The sequence below is a fragment of the Mirounga leonina genome, unplaced genomic scaffold (assembly GCF_011800145.1).
Source record: "Mirounga leonina isolate KUSES-001 unplaced genomic scaffold, KU_Mleo_1.0 Mir_168, whole genome shotgun sequence".
Classification (NCBI taxonomy): domain Eukaryota; kingdom Metazoa; phylum Chordata; class Mammalia; order Carnivora; family Phocidae; genus Mirounga; species Mirounga leonina.
The window spans coordinates 40,094,539-40,115,591 of NW_023270426.1; the positions used below are offsets into that span (position 1 = coordinate 40,094,539).

At 37.2% G+C, this 21,053-nt stretch overlaps 1 protein-coding gene across 1 annotated transcript in view; it reads right to left on the reverse strand.

Annotated features, from left to right (window-relative positions):
* The window catches only part of CENPK (centromere protein K), a 66,753-nt gene that overhangs the window by 1,683 nt on the left and 44,017 nt on the right, over positions 1–21,053 (reverse strand). The window contains exon 11 of the mRNA XM_035014539.1: positions 9,709–9,756. Within this exon, the coding sequence (XP_034870430.1) occupies positions 9,709–9,756 (48 nt within the window). The remainder of the gene's footprint in view (positions 1–9,708; positions 9,757–21,053) is intronic.

Sequence of the window (21,053 nt, forward strand, 5' to 3'; positions counted from 1 at the left end):
TAGGCTCTTGAAGATGAACACAATTTCACAGTTCAAATTGATAGGGGCAATCATTGCAAATTAAAGAAATAGATTCTACAAAGTCTAGATAGCAAGAAAAAAATGAAAAATCATTTTAGTAATAATAGTAAGTTTGGTTCCTATGGAGAAGACTAACAGGCAATATCTAGAAAGTTAGTTTAAGGTCAGACCAAAAATGAAGAGAACTTTAAATATATTACTTCTTTAGTATTCACAACAATCTTATAAAGTAGATATTATTGCCCTTATGTCTGGCAGCCTTTAAGATGGCCCCAATGAGCCTGCCTCCTGATATCTACACCTCTGCGTTATTCCCTTCCCTTGGGTAACTTGAGAAACGTTACCAATAAAATATTGAGAAAATGTCACTTCAATGATTAGATTATAAAAATTCTGACTTCTATCTTACTAGTAGACTCTCTCCCTTTTGGTTTTGATGAAGCAAGCTGTCATATGGAAGGGCTCACATGGCAAGCAACTGAGAGCAGCCTTCAGATAACCACTAGCAAGGAACTAAGGACCTCAATGTAATGGCCTGTGAGAAACCAAACCCTGCCCATTAATATGTTTAGAAGCAGATCCCTCCCCAGTCGAGCATTCTTTGGTGACCTAAGCCCATGCCAACATCTTGACTGCAGCCTCATTAAAGACCCTAAAGCACAGGATATAGATAGCCACGTCATGCCCAGTTTCCTATATCAGAGAACTGTGAGATAATAAATGTGTGTTGTTTTAAGCCACTAAGTCTATGGTGACTTTTTTTTTTTTTTTGCAAGAATTGATAACAATACAGCTCCCAATTTACAGATAAGGTAATTGAAACTCATCGTGGTCAGACAGCTAGAAAATAGCAGAGCCAAGAGTCATACAGAAGGCCATCTGGCTCTAAAGTCTAAATTCTTTCTACCATATCATACTTCCAGTTTAAGGCACTCTAACTTAAATATTCAATAGTAGTCCCATGTAACCACTGTCAAATAATATATTCATAATAAATGGTATAAATTAATTAATGTGAAGAGTTTTAAGCAACTTTACACACTATAATTGTTTCATCTCAAAATTATTTCCACAATGATTTAGGCAAGACATATGCTTAGTCAGGCAAAAATCTATAAAAATCTTTTAAGTCACACCATTAGTTAATAACAGTAAAGAAAAGAATCCAGTTATCTTGATTCCTAACCAACTTACATACAGTGTCCATATTCCAAACCTTCCCATAAGATATTAAAGTGTAACTGTCACTTCATAAACAAAATTCACTCTTCAGATCACTTGAGTGTTTTGCATAATAATGTCTGACATTAAATGAGTCCCTCATATACCTTAATCTTCCTCTAAAGAAGAACATATAATTAACACATTAGAGGTCATTTTCTGTTAGTGGTGATATATTTATATGACTCCTTCATCCTTTTTTCCTATTTTCCTGGGCTCTGGAACTAATGACAAACTTAAAGTTGTCTGGGTTTAGGGAACAACTATTTTCCCCTTAAAAAATTTCCTGCTCTTCAGTTTTGTAACCTCCACTCTTACAATTATTACCACTGTCCAGTAAACGCCCAAGTTAAGCAAGCCAGTAGCATTGAGAGAAAAAGTAATATGTAACTACTTGGCCAGAAGTAGACTAACATTTGATTTAAGGACTTGTAGTAAAAAGTGGCATTGGTGCATAATAGAAAGAGCAGGAGCTTTAAAGTTAAACCAAAGCCTGTTTCCACCACTAGCTATAGTATCTGGCACATGGGCACTCAATAAATTTGAGTTTCTTTCTCCTTTCTCACACCCTCCCTCACTCCCCACTTTTTTCTCAATCCTCCAGTGCCAGTGAAGGAACTTAAATAATAAGTAAATGAGTTGGCTCAGGTCAACTAAAATCAACAACAACTAACATATCAACCTCTCTTAGTTACCTACACAATAAAAATTAATAGTTAACCTACTTTCTGACACCTGCTCAAGAGGTTAATCTGGATATTATAAAGAAATATGTATAAACACTGACTTTTTCAAACATAGTTTCCATAATTCAAACCAACATTAAAATATTATATAATTGTCCATAAATCATAATGTATTAACTCTTTACATTGTATAGGAGAAGCATTATTACATTGTGGAACGGATAAAGGCTTTGAGTCCTGGCTTGACTCCAAGTTACTTAACCTCTCTGGATGTGTTTCCTCATCAATAAAACCAGGATAGTAGTATCTACCTTACAAAGACTTGTCGATTAAATTAGATTACACATGATGTAAAGTGTCTGCATCCTGTACTTTAACGGCTAAGGAAATATTAGCCCTCTCTCCTCCTTATCTTACTCATCACTTTTCAAAGGCCTTCCTTCAAAAATAGTTTCATGTTCCTCCTTCCCCCCAAAATGTGGAATAGTTAAATATGATGACAGGAATCAATCAATAACACTGTCTTGTCTTTTAGAGCAAATAATAAAGAATTTAGGTCATGATAACTGGTCTTACAAATATTTTAAATTTGAAAACTTCCATTTTACTTTGATTTCACATATGCTTTTTTTCCTAATACAAATGTACCGGCCAGTAAAGTTAAGGGATCATTTACCTGCTTCCATGGATCAAAGGTACACTAGCTAAGTGGAAATAAGATCAGACAACTTGCTCTACAGTTACTGCCTCAAGTAGTCTCCCTAGTTGAAGGGTTCTTACTTGTCTTTTTCCTCTATCATCTTTACTTCCTACTCAAGTGATCTGGGAGTAGTCAAGGTAATAATTTCCTCTCATGAACTATTATTATGGAGCTAAAGAACATGTATAACATCCTACTCAACTTCTTTCATCCATCTTAACTCCAGTTGTTTATTTTAAGGATGATTTGGTCTTCACAGAGGAAGCAACAATACTGTGTTCCCTTCACGTATTTTACTTTTATATATGAAAATTAAATTCTCATTTCATTTGCCATTTATTCTCTCAACAAACATTTAGTGTCACCTACTATATGCCAAGAACACTACTAAGCTGTAAGTACAAAGGTTTCCAGATCATTTATAAACTTTGTGAGATTAGTGTCCCAAGGTGTAGTTGAAAACACTCAAAACTCACCTATAAAGAAGAGCAAAGGAGCCCAAAGCAAAAATACAAAACATCATTCTACAAAAATCAAGCCCCAAATTACATATAGTCCCAAACTGTTTTTTCCAGATGGCAAGTATAATACCTTATCTGTATTATAACTTCTCTCCTGAAAAGCAGAAACACCTTTTTCTTCTGAGGCTATTACAAAATGTTGATAACCAACTGTCTTTTGGTAGAACCAAGAGAATCATCCACCTCTTCTGCCTTTTCTTCTTCCCCCAATAAGGTGCTATTAACTTTTTTAATATGTTAACTCTCTTTATTTTCTCATAAAAGTCACACACAGGGTGGGATTTGGCATAAAGGCCCACCCTAAACCACTAGTAGCTACTAGTGGTTGCTAAGGAAATGAAGAGGAAGTGGTAAGAGTAGACAAGAGTAGAAATTAATCTTACACATATTGGCCCAGACATGAAAAGTATTAAAATATTTCAGGTCTTGAGGTTAGAGGTTTTTCCCCTTGAGCATCACAAAAATATTAGTACCACAAGACAGCTTTCATTTGCTGCCATTTGTGGCAGATGAATGAGTTTGATTTGTTTGAAATCAAGTTATTTTGCCTCTATATGCTATTCTACAAAAATCCAAAACACCAATGATCACACTTAAGCACGAAATTAATATAAACCAGAACTGCAGTTACCGCTTTGGTGAAACACAGGAAAACAATTATTTCCAAAATTAATTTTCCTAATTTCCTTCAACTACACCAGTTTTGTGTTACATTTCTTTCCCTGTCATGAATTTTAAAAACTGTCATTCCTACATTTTAGTCTAATCAACATAAGCTAAAAAAGGAAAGAAAGAAAGGAAAATTACCACAAGAAATTTGAATATAAAAGAATATGTTGAAAATCACACTACAGTGTCTTTTATGGTTCAGTTTCCCCTTTCCTCCTCCATTCTGCACCACCACCCCCCCATCCTACTTCACCCAGACAGAGGGTAACAGTCTGAGCTGCCCTGGTTGAGTTGATCCTAAAGTTAACATTCAGCAGCCCATTTCCAGACAGCAGCGCTAAATCTATTTGGATAAAACGCGTGTGACCCAGACAGTTGGCATTTGGCCCAAACGCGTTGCACCGGCAGCTCAAATAAAAACAAGAGTAAGAAACTCACTCTCTTGTTCCCTCTCAGTGCGCTTTTTCACTCTCTTTGCCTCTAGTACAAGGAAAGAAATTACCAAAGACAGGAATTGTAGTACACATTATCAGAAGGCAGCTTTCCAAAAACCCCTCCAGCACTCCCAACTGCCCCCCCCAATCCCTGAACTTTGATCCCATATACCATATATACAGACATACCCAGATATTCAAGGCTCCGGAGGGTTATGAGTCTAGCACGTCGTCCCAAGTGGCCAAAAGTAAATCAAAAACACACGCTTCCATCTCTTTGATTAGCCTATTAAAAGCTTAACATATCCTAGAGCATCGGGGCTATAGCTAGCACATTAATTCTGCCCTGAGCCCAGGCATAAAATATGCACTTGTCTGACTACTTAAGACACTGACATGAAACTATAAAAAGCAGAAGGTTTTCCTTTAAGAAAACTAGAAATCAGTTTAAAATATATATCATTATTACTTTCCCAATTACTATTTGGTGATTAGTTAAAAGACCACAATAATAATAATCAAGTCATATTTCACAAAACATGTCTATTCGTATAATAAACGTGTATTTTTTGCATCATAAAATACTTGCAAGACCCAGATTTCTCCAACCCCGACTAGTCTGGAGTTAAAAAGATTTCTATCTGTAAAATGAGTTCAGTCAAGCTCACTCATTGCCATTAAAAACACACACACACACGCACACGCACACATACACACAGAGAAAAAGTTTTCTACGCGTTATTCGGAAGACAAGCAAAGCACAAGTTTTAATTTAAAAAAAAAAAAAAGCAAAAACGGTTTCATTGAATATTGTTAAGTCTTCCTTACCGTTTTCATCTTCAAATTCTGATAAAAAGTAAGTTTCAAACAATAGAGATTGCACTGGACGACTCACGTACTCTCTCTCCTCTTTTTTTTTTTTTTTTTTTTTCTGCCCCCCTTTGCAAAGCCACAGCAGTCAGTTACTTATTCTGCAGCCAGAATAAAACCCTATAGTCTGGCTAAACTGGGCTTTAGAGAACCGACTTTCCGATTTGGCAATAAAAGAGATGCCATCAACACATCCAGGCTATCATCCTGAGATGCTGCTTTTGCAAACCCCCTTTCTCTCTCGACCCCCCCTCTCCAAAAAAAAGGAAAGAAAAAAGAAAGGAAGGAAGGGGGGAAAAAAGGCTTATTGGGGGTGGAAGTGGTGCCCTCTCTTCCTGGACAGCTTAGTGCCTTTGCTATGCAAATAACATGTGAAGAGCATCAAAAGGTATCAAGAGAAAAGAAGACAAGAGGAGCAGGAAGGGCAGCAAAGTTTTGTTGAAGTAGCCCTAGATCTCACTACCGGCCCCCAGCCAACTTGAATTGCAGCAGGAGAAAATTTTGGCAGCTTTTCCTCGGAGGCAGAGCACACTGACGTCAGTCTGCAGATGTGCCGGGCTGCGTCGGGTGCGCATGTGTCCTGGGTCGTCACGTGGAGGGGGAGGGGAGGTAGAGGTACAATCAGGGTAACCAACTACCAGCCATTCAGAAGGGCTTAGACAATGTCAACTTTTCCACCCTGTGAATGAGAGAAATTCTGGCCCTTCTAAACTCAGTCCCCTACCCCACTCCGCCTCTTTTTCTTCCTCCTCCTCTTTTTAGAAATTCTAGCCTGGTTTGTGATTAGTTGTTTCTTGGAAAAAGGAAGGGGGAGGGAGAGGATGAATGACTTTAGATGAATTAATGTCACTGTTAAGATCTCTAGTGTCCTCTCCGTGTATTTTTTTAAGTCCTCACAACAAAAATATTAAAAGTTGCACATAAAGTGTCTTTGAGGAAACTTATAGCAAACTTTGATCAGTGGCAGATTTCAAGACTCAGTAGCTTCATGTGCATAAAATGCCTGTGTTTTTTCAATATACCTCAACAAGTAAAATTGCCACCAACAGGGAAAGTAGACTAAAGTAAACTAAGACCAGCGCATTTTCCATCTGATTACCGACTTCAGGTTATGTGGGGCTTTAAAAGAAGAAGAAAAAAAGGGGGGGGGGGAGAGGGAGCAGGGGAAGAGAGAGAAGCTTGCATTATTTCCAGATGAGGGTGAGACTGGATGGTGTTTTAAAGTGCAACCGGGAAAGCTACAAGTGGAGTGTATTTTTTTAAGTCAGTACATTGAATGAAATCTCAATGACTGTCCAAATGAAAATAAATCCAAAGGCAGACCCCAAAAAGGGGAGAAAAAAGACAGGAACCCTGCTGCGATCTCAAGATAAACAAAACCTCAAAACTGGTTCTTCAAGCTTCCCAAACCCACCCTCCCACCCTCCCGCCCACCCCCACACCTCCGTACACACCAGCTGCCCGTCCACACTTTAAAGGATAAAACACCACTACAACGTAGCACTTTCACTTTCATTTGCTGGGAGAAAGCCACTGGCATTAAACTGTGGGGGAAATGCCCAAATATGTTTTCCATGTCCTAAGCAAGCAAACAAAGTCTGGCACACAAATCGGAAACAGGAAAAAATTTGAAAATAGCTCAGGACAAATGTTGCCTTTCAGCGGTGTAATCTGCTGCATCATTTATGTGTCTCTAAGGTTGAGTGTAGGGTAGGGAGAGGTTGAAGAGTTTCCGAAGCTCCGGGGGGGGGGGGAGGTACCGGGGGGCGGGGTATTGACGCCTTGAAATTCCAGTCGGTAGTTAACGCCAAGTCAATTTCCGATGGCCAGAACCAGAAAGGGGAATTGGACCGGAGGGAAGGGGGTGGGCAGGAGGACCTTTCTGAATACCCGCTCTTAAGTTTCAAGCTTCTGCTAACATTATTGCTCATTTGACATTTTTTTTTCTTCCTACACCGGAGGTAGTAGGTGTAATTCTTCTGGTGAATACATGAATAGTTGGCTAAAAGAAGGCATGAATCAGACTGAGAACGTCCAAGAATACAGTTATTTCCATTCTCTTTCTGAGGGGTCAAGGGAAAGCTTTTGTCTATAGTCTATAGTCCTCATCTTGACCTTAATCAGTAGTATTTGGCTCAGTGCCATTTAAAACGTAGAAATACGTCCTGTGGTTGGCATTGACAGTTTTAAATAAGGAGGATTCATATGGAGATAGATGATATGTGATTGATAGATAGATGTATTTGCATTGAAGTACATGGATGACCAATCTCCTAGCAATAATTGTAAACACAAAAAATAAGTAAGAATGGGCACAGAGCTGTTTTTGCATAAACCACCCTTTAAATAGTTGTGAACTTTATCCTTAATTTTAAAAAACTGGTATTAGATAGATACAACCAGCACAGGAAGCTAAAGTTAAGGTGTAAGTAGTAGTATCTCTACGAGTTATCTGAAAAGTTTTTACTCTCAACTAAGACAAACTGCCCTAGGAAGTATCAACATTGTAAAGGAAAGGAGCTCATTCAATGAGAAGTGGACATTGGCTAATTACTTATTCAAACAGTGCCATCCTGCGTCTAAAAAGAGTAATGAAAATTTCCAGAAGATTGCTTTTCTCCTCCAAATGACTGAGTTAAGAAAAAAATGGTATGAGTAAGGGAGAAACATTATTAGCATGAGAAATGAAGTGTCAATTTAGCTTTATATGTGTGTGCATGTGTGTGTACATTTAACTGCATTGCAGAAAATTCAAACACATACATAAGTAGAGAAATAGTATAATGAACCCCAAAATATATATAATCCAGTTTTAACAGGAATCAGCACATGACCAATTTTTTTCCCATTATTTGCTCCATCCCACTGGATTCTCTTTAAGTCAACCCCAGATAACATTTCATTGCATCCATTAAATATTTACCTATATTTCTGAAATACAAAAAATATAAAAAAATAACCATTACTATACCACTATTGCTCTTAAAAACTAATATTTCCTTAATTTTAGCAAATATCAGATGTCCTCAAATGCAAATAAAGGCCTAAAAAACTCTTTTTATTGGAATCAGGATCCACATATTGCATTAGGTTGATCGATCTCTTATGTCTCTCTTTTTAACGCTTTTTATTGAAGTAGAATATTGACACAGAAAAGTACATACATATATAAATTGAAGAAAAATGTTGTGTCTAACAGATTTTCATAAAGTGAACTTGCCAATGTAACCATGTAACTCTTATAACCTGTCATTTCCCCCTTATTTCTTCTTTATCTTATAATATAAATGCCATATTAATATCTTAGTATCTTAGTATATATAGCACTTCTGTTAGCATGGAAATGTTTTAGTGCAATACCCATGCATTAATTCCTAATTGAATTATTCAAAACAAATTTAAATTAATCCCTGAATGAATTTAAGTTGCAGTAGAATTCTTTAAAAGTTTTATAATGATCAATCTTTACTCTTTGAAAAATTGTTTCTCCAGCTTTCCATTTCTTTCCCTAAGAAAGGAAGATCACAGGCAGAGTAGAATTGATAACAAATCCCCTACTTACACCTAAAAAAAAAAAAAAAAGCTTTGCTAGCAGTTTTCAGAAGCCTTAATAAACCATAGTACACAGGGTCCTTTCAGGAATGGAATAAATGGAAAATTGGGAGAGGAAGGAATTTGTATGTATGTATGCACACATGTCTGTCTATCTGCCTGTATGTATGTATGTATTTCAGAGATTGGAAAAAAGAAGCAAAGGCAGAAGAGTTTGGGAGCCCAAGAATAAGGACTGAGGAATTTTGGAGGTAAGAACAGACTTTTAACTTGCAATTTTTAATGTGTTAGCATGTAAATTAGACTTAATTATTTTATTTTTAATTTTAACTTAGATTTTAGGCAATTAACATACAGTGCAATACTAGTTTCTGGAGTAGAATTCAGTGATTCATCACTTACATACAATACCCAGTGCTCATCACAAGTGCCCTCCTTAATACCCATCACCCATCTAGCCCATCCCCACCCACCTCCCTCCAGAAACCCTCGGTTTTTTCTCTATTGTTAAGAGTCTCTCTCCTGTTTTTCTCTTCCCCTCTCCCATAGGTTCATCTGTTTTCTTTCTTGTATTCCACATATGAGTAAGATCATATGGTATTTGTCTTTCTCTGACTGACTTATTTCACTTAGCATAATACACTCTAGCTCCATCCATGTCATTGCAAATGGCAAGATTTCATTCTTTTTTATGGCTGAGTAATGTTCCACTATACATATATATCAATCACATCTTCTTTATCCATTCATCTGTAGATGGGCATAGATTTAATTTTTTTGGTTAAAAACCAAGGCATTTCTTAAAATTAGACTGTTTGCTTGTATTTTCAGAAAAATGAGATGAATTCTGATTTCATGCTGGCTTAGAATTACTAAATTGGACTAAATCTACAAATGTCAACATGAATAAATTATGTAACATTAAGTTGAAACACTGCAATAGCGTATGTTGATTCAAACTGGGATAGGATGTACATAATATGGTACAATTTATATAAACTTAATACCACAGCAAATATATATCTCAAACTTACAACAGCATTCACAGGAAGAACATACAGTTTCTTGAAGATCATAATTACCTGGGGGAGAGAGAAAAGAACAGGATTAAGGAGGAGAACAAAGTGGCATCAACTAAATCTATAAAATTTATTTGAAAAACAACTGGAATTATCATAAAATGTTAATATCTACTAATTCAAGGTATAGAATGTACATGATATCTATTATTTTAATCTGTATTGTGGGAATAATTTACAATTTTACAAAAAGAAAGATTACTATTTTTTATAAAGATCTTATTTATTTGAGAGAGAAAGCACAAGTGGAGGGCGGGGTGGAGAAGGACAGAGAGAGAGGCGAAAGCAGACTCCCCTGGAGCCCAACACAGCCTCAATCCCAGAACCCCAAGTTCATGACCTGAGCCAAAGGTAGACGCTTAACCGACTGAGCCACCCAGGCGCCCCAAGAAAAGATTACTGTTACTTGTTATTACAGTTAATCTGGCAATTTCAGAAATTTCACAGTTCCAAAACAGTTTTAACTACTTATTATTTACTTATTTAGTTACTTTTCTTATTTACTTTTTTATTAGGGTATGAGATTAATAGCAGAAAGAAAAAAACATACTGAAAAGAAAAGGGTGAATATAATTAATGGTTTATAACTATACGATACAAAGAATATCTAACATTCAAAACAGAGAAGATGAAGCCAAAGCATATCACTGAGATAAAAACAAAACCCCAATGTGCTGGTACCAATTAGCATTGTGCAAAGGGCTAAGAAGTATAAAAGTGTAAGGTGCCTTTTCTCGATAAATTCACAGATTGGAAAACAAGATTGAAGTGTGGTAAGGGAAAATGCAGTTAGTTGCATAATTTAGTGATATATATTGTCAATGCTATGTGCTCCAAACGGGAGAGAACCCGATGAAGTTTAAATAAGGATTTTTCTGACATCCATGTTGCCAGTCTGGTGGTCAGTTTTGGGTTCTTCCTTGAACTCCCAGCAACATTCAGTTCAGTTGATCACTCCCAACTTCTGGAAATGTTGCATTTTCTTCCCTTGGGTTCTGTCACACTGTACTCTTCTAGTTTTCCTACTACCCCAATGGTCCTTCCTTCTCTTCTCAGTTACTAAATATTAAAATGCCCAGGAGTCAGTCCTGATACCCATTCTATTCTTTATCGACTGATTTTTCCTTTGATTAATGTATGCTTTCCAATGACTTTAAAGACCATTTATATGCCCATGTTTTTAAAGAGAGAGAGCGCGCGAGCAGAGGGATGGGTAGAGGGTGAGAAGCAGACTTCCTGCTAAGTGCAGAGCCCAAATCAGGGGTCGATCTCAGGACTCTGAGGTCATGACCTGAGCCGAAATCAAGAGTTAGATGCTGGGCGCCTGGGTGGCTCAGTCGTTAAGCGTCTGCCTTCGGCTCAGGTCATGATCCCAGGGTCCTGGGATTGAGCCTGCATGGGGCTCCCTGCTCCGCGGGAAGCCTGCTTCTCCCTCTCCCTCTCCCACCCCCCTGCTTGTGTTCCTGCTCTTGCTATCTCTCTCTCTGTCAAATAAATAAATAAAAAAAATCTTAAAAAAAAAAAAAAAAGAGTTAGATGCTTACCCAACTGAGCCACCCAGGTGCCCCTGTATGCCCAAGACTCATATCTAAATGAACTTCATGTGACATAAACAGAATTCAACATGTTTGTCTGTTTCTTCCATGTAGAAAATAGAACCCCAATCCACCAAGTAGCTGGCCAGTATGGCTTTTTCAGTCCACTTTTCAGTTTCCTAACATGTGTTCTACATATAATGTGCAAAGTTCTACATATAATGTGCAAAGTTTTGGTGGGAGAAATACAGAGAAGTGTGTCTATTTCATCTTAGAAACCAGAATTCCTCTCTGCCACTATCTGAATGTTTGTGTCCCTCTCAAAATTCATATGTTGAAATCCTAAAGCCCAATATGATGGTATTAGGAGGTAGAGCTTTGGGAGATAGTTAGGTCAGGAGGGTAGAACCCTCATAAATGGAATTAGTGTTCTTAGAAAAGACACTTAATAATAGAGATTCCTCACCCCTTCCACCATGTGAGGACATAGTGAAAAAGTACTGGCTATGAAACAAAAAGAAGACCTTCACCTGCCCTGAGATCAAATTTCCAGCCTCCAGAACTGTGACCAAAAAAAATTTCTGTGGTTTATAAGTACCCAGTTTCCGGTATTTTGTTAGAGCAGCCTGAACAGACCAAGACTCTCTCTCCTTTATTGTTAAAACATTTTTAAAATATTTATTCTCTATTGTGAAGTGTCTCTTAAGTGTTTTTACCAGTATAATTTTTAACTGGGATGAATGTCATCTATTTATTGATTTTGAGAGTACTCTTTATATATTTCAGATTTGGGTTCTTTGTTGGATTTAGATACTGTAAATACTTTCTCCCATTCTCTGCAATGCCTTCTAACTCTTTAAAGGAACTTACCCTTTTTCTACACAAAAATTCCTAATTCTAATATAGCCCATTATAACTTTTTTTCTTTTATGTTTAAGATTCTTTGTAAAGTTTCTTTATTACATGCAACTGTCCTGAAGCAAAAACAATCCTTTGTCCTGCTGCCATTAGATAATAAGAATACATGTCATGCTCCAGTCAAAATGAACCACAAGTAAGAGGGAAATCCAACTGTCTTCAAAAGAACCTTGAGTATTTCCCATAAATTAACTTCCTACCAAAAGATTATTCTGTATTCCTGATGCCTAAAGGTACATCACAACTTATGTGCATATAGTATATGGTAATGATTTAGAAAAATTGATACTTTTTTCCCACTATGAACATGCTAATGCAAAGTTGGATACCTTGTAGGGATTTTTCCTTTAAAAATAGGCTGTATTTTTTATTTGAATAACCAGATGTTCTGAAGTAGATATCCTTGCAACATCTTTTCCAGAAACTTTCTTTCTACATGTCTCCTTTCATAACTAATATTACAATTTGTGTGCTTCTTTTATCCCTCACCCTCCTCCTAAATTAGTGTCTCGTCTTGTTGAAGTATGTCCACTAACAGTTCTTTTAGGGACAGTATGCAGCAGGAAAGGTTTTCAGTTTTCATGTCAGAAAATTTGCTTTGTCCTCATTCTTGAATGACAGTTTAGCCAGTTATGGAATTCCAGGCTGATGGCCTTTCCCCCCCTCAGCATCATTATCTATTATTGCAGATTGTTGCAGATCAAAGATAAGATTGCTATTTCTATCTTGCTAACCTATCTGTTCTCTTTACTATCTTTGAAAACTCTTTCTCCTTAATGTTTTGCAGTTTCACTGAACTATTTCATGGTGTGGTTTTACCTTTATCTTGCACAGTATTCCATGAACGTGTTTTTCTGAGCATTTCTGTTGTTCTACATACTGAAAAATTTTCAGCTATTATCTATTCAAATATTATTCATCATTCTATTTTTTTTTTAAAGATTTTATTTATTTATTTGACAGAGAGAGAGCTCAAGCAGGGGGAGCAGCAGGCAGAGGGAGAGGGAGAAGCAGGCTTCCCGCTGAGCAGGGAGCCCGATGCGGGGGCTCAATCCCAGGACCCTGAAATCATGACCTGAGCTGAAGGCAGTCGCTTAACTGACTGAGCCACCCAGGCACCCCCTTCTCTCTATTCTTTAAGAATTTCTATGTTGGTGGAGTTCCTCAATTTGTCCTCTATATCTCTTATTTGCTCTTCATAATTTTTATCTTTTTATCTTTCTGGGTGAATTCAAGTTATCTTTATTGATTTATTAAATCGGTCTCTGACTTGATCCAGTTAAGAGTTTATCTCATTTGTAGAAATGTATGTAAATTATCATATTTAATCAGATATTCCTTTAAAAATGGGACTTGTAATTAATTCCTTCTCATAACCAAATGTTTTCATTTGGTCCTATTTTTGTGTTACAATTTCTAGCCCTATTTATTCATTTATTTATTTTTAAAGATTTTCTTTATTTGTCAGAGAGAGAGAGTGTGAGAGGGAAGGAACACAAGCAGGGGGAGCAGCAGGCAGAGAGAGAAACAGGCTCCCCAAAGATCAGGGAGCCTGATGTGGGGCTCAATCCCAGGACCCCGGGATCATAACCTGAGCTGAAGGCAGACACTTAACCGACTGAACAACCCAGGTGTCCCTATAGCCCTTTCTAGATGGAAGAAATTTCTTTTTTTTTTTTTTTAAGATTTTATTTATTTATTTGAGAGAGAGCACATGAGAGTGGGGAGGGTCAGAGGGAGAAGCAGACTCCCTGCCGAGCAGGGAGCCCGATGCGGGACTCGATCCAGGGACTCCAGGATCATGACCTGAGCCGAAGGCAGTCGCTTAACCAACTGAGCCACCCAGGCACCCAAGAAATTTATTTCTTCAAACAACCTCAAAATATACATTTTAAAGTCTTCATCAGATAACCCATAAAATTAATTTCATTGAGAGTGACTGTTTCATTTTTTGGATGTTGCTACCAGCTAGGATATCTTCAGTTTCAAGTAACATAAAAAATCTGTCTCAATTTACTTAAACCAGAAGGAGAATTTATTATCTTATATATCATGTTCCCTAGTAAAGCACCTCTAGGGTCAACTAATTCACCAGCTCAATAACATTATCAGAATTTGTTCTCTCTCTTTTGTGACTCTGCCATACTAAATATGCCAGATTTGTCCATGGCAGCTCTCCTTATGGTTGCAGAATGGCTAAACAGTTCCAGATGTTCCATGCAGACCCAATAACATTTACCAGAAGAAAAGAAGTCATCTCCTCCTGTATATTTTTTTAATCAGAAAAAAAAATCTATCCCAAAAGTTCCTAAGAAGACATATATATTAAATCAATATTGCACCAAATGTATTCCTAAATAAATCACTAAGAAGGGGACTCAGACAACCATGTTTGGTTTAGCTATATACATGGCTGTGTAGACAAGAGTGGATTATCCAAACGAAATTTAGTTCCCTTAGAAAGTAGGAAGAGCTGAGGCAAAAAACAAAATATGCTGCCCTGGCTATCTTTGCATTAAATCCCTTCACTGATTTAGCTTTTGCTTTCCATTGTCATTTTACTAGGAAAACTGTTATGTTTATGGTTTGCCATTTTTATTCATTTCCTTCTCCTCTATTTTGACCCCTCTTTACCTAGGAGTTTAGTCTCTCCCAGCCCCAAGTCCATAACCAGTTATTATGGCGTTTAAACATTTCCATGATAAAATTATTACTATATAATCCAAAAGTTAATGGCTTAAAACAATAAATATTTGTTTTCTCACCATTTCAGTGTTTCAGAAATTCAGAAACAATTTAGCTGAATAATTCTGGCTCAGGGTCTCCCATGAGGTTGCAGTCAAGATTTTGGCCAGGGTTATATCTGAAGCCTGAAAGTGGTTCACTTACACAGCTGACACAGGGTGCTTTGTTGGCAGGAGACCTGTTTCTCGTCCTGTGTGCCTCAACACAAACTGAGTGTTCTCATATCATGGTGTCAAGCTTCTTCCAGAGCTTAGCAATCCAAATGAGTTCAAGAGAGAAGATGCAGGAGTGCCTGGATGACACAGCTGATTCAGTGTATGACTCTTGGTTTCAGCTCAGGTCAGGATCTCAGAGTCCTAAGATCGAGCCCCGAGTCGGGCTCTGTGCTCAGTGCAGAATCTGCTTGAGATTCTCTCTCCCTCTCCCTCTGCCCCTCCTGCTCATGCTCTCTCTCTCTCAAATAAATAAATCTTAAAAAAAAAAAATAGAAGAGGCAATGTGTTTTATGAGCTAGCCTTCAAAACTGCACGCTGTCTCTTTGCCATATTCTATTGGTCACAGAAACCAACACTGATACATGTGAAGGTGGGGCCACCCAAGGACATGAATACCAGCAGAGAAGGATCTTTGGAGCCTGGCTATTACACCCATCCAAGGAACAATGGGTATTTAACATATCCCCACTTACTTCCTGTTCTTAAAGCTGTATCTTTGCATCTTTGCCTCTTTCACCTTGCTAGGTTCACAGCTTGTTATAAGCCTCAGTAGTTTTTGTTTTAGATCTCCTTTCACAAGGTTTTGGCTGTGAAGAGACTCCTTCAAGCCCTTAGCTTCAATCAGAAGCCCTGATTCTATAGCATGGAGGACATTAGTAGAAGGAAGGGAAAAATGAGGGGGGGGAATTGGAGGGAGAGATGAACCATGAGAGACTATGGACTCTGAGAAACAAACTGAGGGTTTTAGAGGGGAGGGGGTGGGGGATTGGTTAGCCAGGTGATGGGTATTAAGGAGGGCACGTACTGCATGCAGCACTGGGTGTTATATGAAAACAATGGATCATGGATCACCACATCAAAAACTAATGATGTATTGTATGGTGACTAACATAACATAATAAAATTTAAAAAAAAATTTTTTTTTAAAAGTGCTATTAAAAAAAAAAAAAAAAGAAGCCCTGATTCTAGTCCTCCTTCTCATATGGAGAAGTTTTAATATTCCTTTCCAGGAAAAAAACAAATTCTCATATTTACTAAGTGCTTCTAAACCCAGAGGCAAATACGACTATGGCCTCATTTCCACTCATAGCTATTTTTCTTCTGATTTCTGATCCACTAATGTTTATCTAGTTTTTAAGTCTTTCTACATATTTTTTCTTTTAAATTTTATCAATGCCAAAATTTATAATAAAGAGTACACTAATGTGATAACTCATTCTTATCACTTTGAAGTCTTATTTTTTTAGCTTTTTATTTTAAATTAATTTTAAAGTTGCAAAAGTAGTACAGAGAGTTCCCTGGCTTCCTTAATGTTAACATCTTATATAACTATATTAAAATTATTGAGCCCAGTAAACTACAGTTGGTACAATACTATTAATTAAATTATAGGTCCCTCAAATTTCACCAGTCTACCATTGCTGTTTTCCTCATCCAAGAGCCTGTCTAATACTTGTAAATCATAGATCTGATAAAGGATTTGTTTCCAGAATACACAAAAACTCTCAAAACTCAGTAAGATGACAGACAACCCAATTTCCCAAATGGGCCAAAAATGCCCAAATGTTTTATAGACTTTTTTCCATCCCTTTATGCTTAGCCTTTCTGTCTCCTATATACTGCAGTTGAATTTTGCTTTTTGAATTAAGGAGATTCTGATGTTATGATTAGTATGTTTGGTCTCTCATTTGTATTAGCAGAGGCAGTCCTCCTTAGGACATGATCATTCCTGCATGCTCTTGCTGACTGCAAAACACAGGGTTACTCATCTTTTGATATTGAGCACTTTCTGGAACTGGTCATATGGCAACTAGGTATGTTAAGGTAACCACAATGTAGCTGAGTAATATTCCATCATTTGAATGTACCACATTTTGTTTATACATTTGCTTATTGAAGAACAGCTGTATTGCTTTCAATTTTTGGCAATTATGAAAAAGTGCTGCTATAACACTTGTGTGCAAGATTTTGTGTGGACATGGGCACCTGGGTGGCTCAGTTGTTAAGCGTCTGCCTTCGGCTCAGGTCATGATCCCAGGGTTCTGGGATCGAGTCCCACATCAGGCTCCCTGCTCGGCGGGAAGCCTGCTTCTTCCTCTCTCGCTCCCTCTGCTTGTGTTCCCTCTCTTGCTGTGTCTCTCTCTGTCAAATAAATAAAAATAAGGTCTTTTTTTTTTTTTTAAAGACTTTATTTATTTATTTGACACAGAGAGAGAAAGCACAAGTAGGCAGAGAGGCAGGCAGAGAGAGAGGGAGAAGCAGGCTCTCCCCTGAGCAGGGAGCCGGACGTGGGGCTCGATCCCAGGACCCAGGGATCATGACCCGAGCCGAAGGCAGCCACTTAACCGACTGAGCCACCCAGGTGCCCCAAAAATAAAGTCTTAAAAAAAAAAAAAAGATTTTGTGTGGACATAAATTTTCAACACATTTGGGTAAATACAGCATAATTGGTTGGTTGTATAATAAATGTCTACGAAGTATTATAAGAAATGCCAAACTGTTTTCCAAAGTAGCTGTATAATTTTGCATTCCCACCAGCAATGAGAGTTCCTGTTGTTCCACATCTTCACCAGGATTTGATGCTGTCAGTGTTTCGGATTATGGCCATTCTAGTAAATTTGTAGTTGTATTTCACTGTTGTTTAATTTACATTTCCCTACTGACATATGATGTGGAGATCTTTTCATCTTATTTGCTATCTCTGTATCTTCTATGGTGAGGTGACCGGAGCTTTTGTCCTCTTTTTAATTGGGGTATTTTTTGTCTATTGTTGAGTTTTAAGAGTTCTTTGTATATTTTGGTTACTTCTGTTATCTCTAACAGATATGTATGTTGCAAATATTTTCTCTGTCATGGCTTATTTTTTCATTCTAACAGTGCCTTCAACAAAGCAGAAATTTCAAATTTTAATGAAGACCAATTTATTTTTTCTTTCATGGATTGGAATTTTGGTATTGTATCTAAAAAGCCATCATGAGGGGCACCTGGGTGGTACAGTCGGGTAAGGGTCCAGCTCTTGGTTTTGGCTCAGGTCACGATCTCAGGGTGATGAGATTGAGCCATGTGTTGGCTCCGTACTCAGCACGGAGTCACTTATGTTTCCCTCTCCTCCCTCTGCCCCTCCACCTAACCCATGTGCATGCTCTCTAAATAAATCTTTTTTTAAAGCATTTTTTTAAAGATTTTATTTATTCATTTGAGACACAGAGATAGAGAGAGAGAGAGCATAAGCAGGGGGAGAAGTAGAGGGAGAGGGAGAAGCAGGCTCCCCGCTGAGCCAGGAGCCCGATGTGGGACTCAATCCCAGGACCCTGGGATCATGACCCAAGCCAAAGGCAGACGCTTAACCATCTGAGCGACCCAGGCGCCCCTAAATAAATCTTTTTAAAAAAGGGCATCACAAAACCCAAGGTCAGACTAGATTACCTCTTCTGTTCTAGAATAGAACATAACATAGCTGTGTATTTTTTTATAGCTGTGCATTTTACATTTAGCTCTATGATCGATTTAATTTTTGTTAAAGGTATGTCAGTATCTATGTTTTTTCTTTATATGTTTTGGCATGTGCATGATTTGTTGAGTCTTCAGCTTTACTGGATTATCTTTACTCCTTTGTCAAAGACGAGCTGACTATATCTGTATGGGTCTTATTTCTGAGCTCTCTATTCTGTTACATTGACTTGTCTCTTCTTTCACCAATATCATAGTGTCCTGGTTACTGTAGCTTTATAGTAAATCTTAAAGTTAGTATCAGTCATCTAACTTTGTTCTTCAATATTTTGGTAGCTATGCTGGATCATTTGCCTTTCTGTATAAACTTTAGAATCAATTTCTATTTCTAGCTTGCTGAGAGTTTTTATCATGAATGGGAGCTGGAAAATGGCTTTTTTGTAATCTATTATTGGTATGATCAGATGATTTTTCTGCTTTAGTCTGATGATGTCATGAATTACATTAATTGATTTTTGAATGTTGAACCAGTTTTGTATAACTGGAACAAATGCTACTTGGCAGTGGTGGATAAACTTTTGTTCTACATTGTTGAATTTGATTGTTTTATTGGGGATTTTTGCATCTATGTGCATGACAGATATCTGTAGCTTTCCTTTCTTGTAATGTCTCTGTCTGGTTTTAGTATTCTGGTAATGCTGGTCTCATAGAATGAGTTAGGATCTATTCTTTCTGCTTCTATTTTCTGGGATGGATTGTACAGAACTGACATCATTTCCTTCTTGTATGCTTGGTAGAATTCACTGCTGAAACCATCTAGGTCTAATACTTTCTGTTCTGGAAGCTTATTATTGATTCCATTTCCTTAACAGATATAGCCTTATGCAGTCTAGCTATTTTTCCTTCTGTGAGTTTTGGTAGATTATGTCTTTCGTAGGTTTGGTCCATTTCATCTAAGCTATAAAATTTGAGGGTATAGAGTTGTTCATAATATACCTTTATCCCTTTAACATTCCTGGGTTCAGTACTGATGGCTCCTCTTTTCATTTCTGATATTAATCTGTCTCCTTTCTTTCTTGGTTAGCCTGGCTAGAGATTTATCAGTTTTATTGATATTTTCAAGTAGCCAGTTTTTGGTTTCATTGAGTTTCTGTATTGATTTCCTATTTGCATTTTCCTTGATTTCTACTCTTTTATCATTTTTCTTATTATTTTGGATTTATTTTTTAATTAATTAATTAAGTTAGTTAGTTATCTGTACACCCAACATGGGGCTCGAACTCATAACGCTGAAATCAAGAATCACATGCTTCACCCAAGTGAGCCAGCCAGCCAGGTGCTACTTTGGATTTACTTTGCTCTTCCTTTTCTAGTTTCCTAAGGTAAAATCTTAAGATTATTGATTTTAGATCTTTCATCTTTTCTAATATATTAAATGCTATAAATTTCTCTCTAAACTTCACTTTTGTTGCATCTCACAAATTTTGAGGAGTTATATTTTCATGGAGTACAAAATATTTAAGCATTTCTCTTGAGATATCTTTAATGTATGTGTTTAGATATTGTTTAATCTCCAAGTATTTTGGGATTTTTCCAGGTATCTTTCTGTTATTGATTTATAGTTTAGTTCCATTGTAGTCTCAAAGCATAATTTGTAGTCTTTTAAAAATTTATTAGTAACCCAGAATGTGGTCTTAGTAAATGTTCCATGTGAACATGAAAAGAATGTGTGTTCCGGGCGCCTGGGTGGCTCAGTCGTTAAGCGACTGCCTTCGGCTCAGGTCATGATCCTGGAGTCCCGGGATCGAGTCCCGCATCGGACTCCCGGCTCGGCGGGGAGCCTGCTTCTCCCTCTGACCCTCTCCTCTCTCATGCTGTTTCTCTCTCGCTCGCTCTCTAATAAATAAATAAATAAATAAAATCTTTAAAAAAAAAAAAAAGAATGTGTGTTCTGCTATTGCTGGATTACTATCCTATAAATGTCAATTAGATTCAGTTGATTGATGGTGCTATTCAGTTAAACTATATCCTTACTGGTTTTCTGCCTGTTAGATCCGTCAATTATTGATAGAGGAATGTTAAGTCTCCAACAATAACTGTGAATTCATCTGTTTCTTCTTGCAGTTCTATCAATTTTTGCCTTATATACTCTGATAAAGTTAGGTGCATACACATTAAAGATTATTATGTCTTTGGAGAATTGACAGCTTCATCAATATGTGATGTTCTTTGTAATCCCTGGTCATTTGCTCTGAAGTCTGCTTTGTCTAACATAAGTCCAGGTTTCTTTTGATTAATGTTAGCATGGTATATCTTTCTCCGTCCCTTTACTTTTAATCCGAGTCTTTATATTTCATCTGAAATATGATGTGGAAATATGATGTTTTCTTGCAGAAAACATATACTCTGAGTCTTGTTTTTTTAACCATTTTGACAG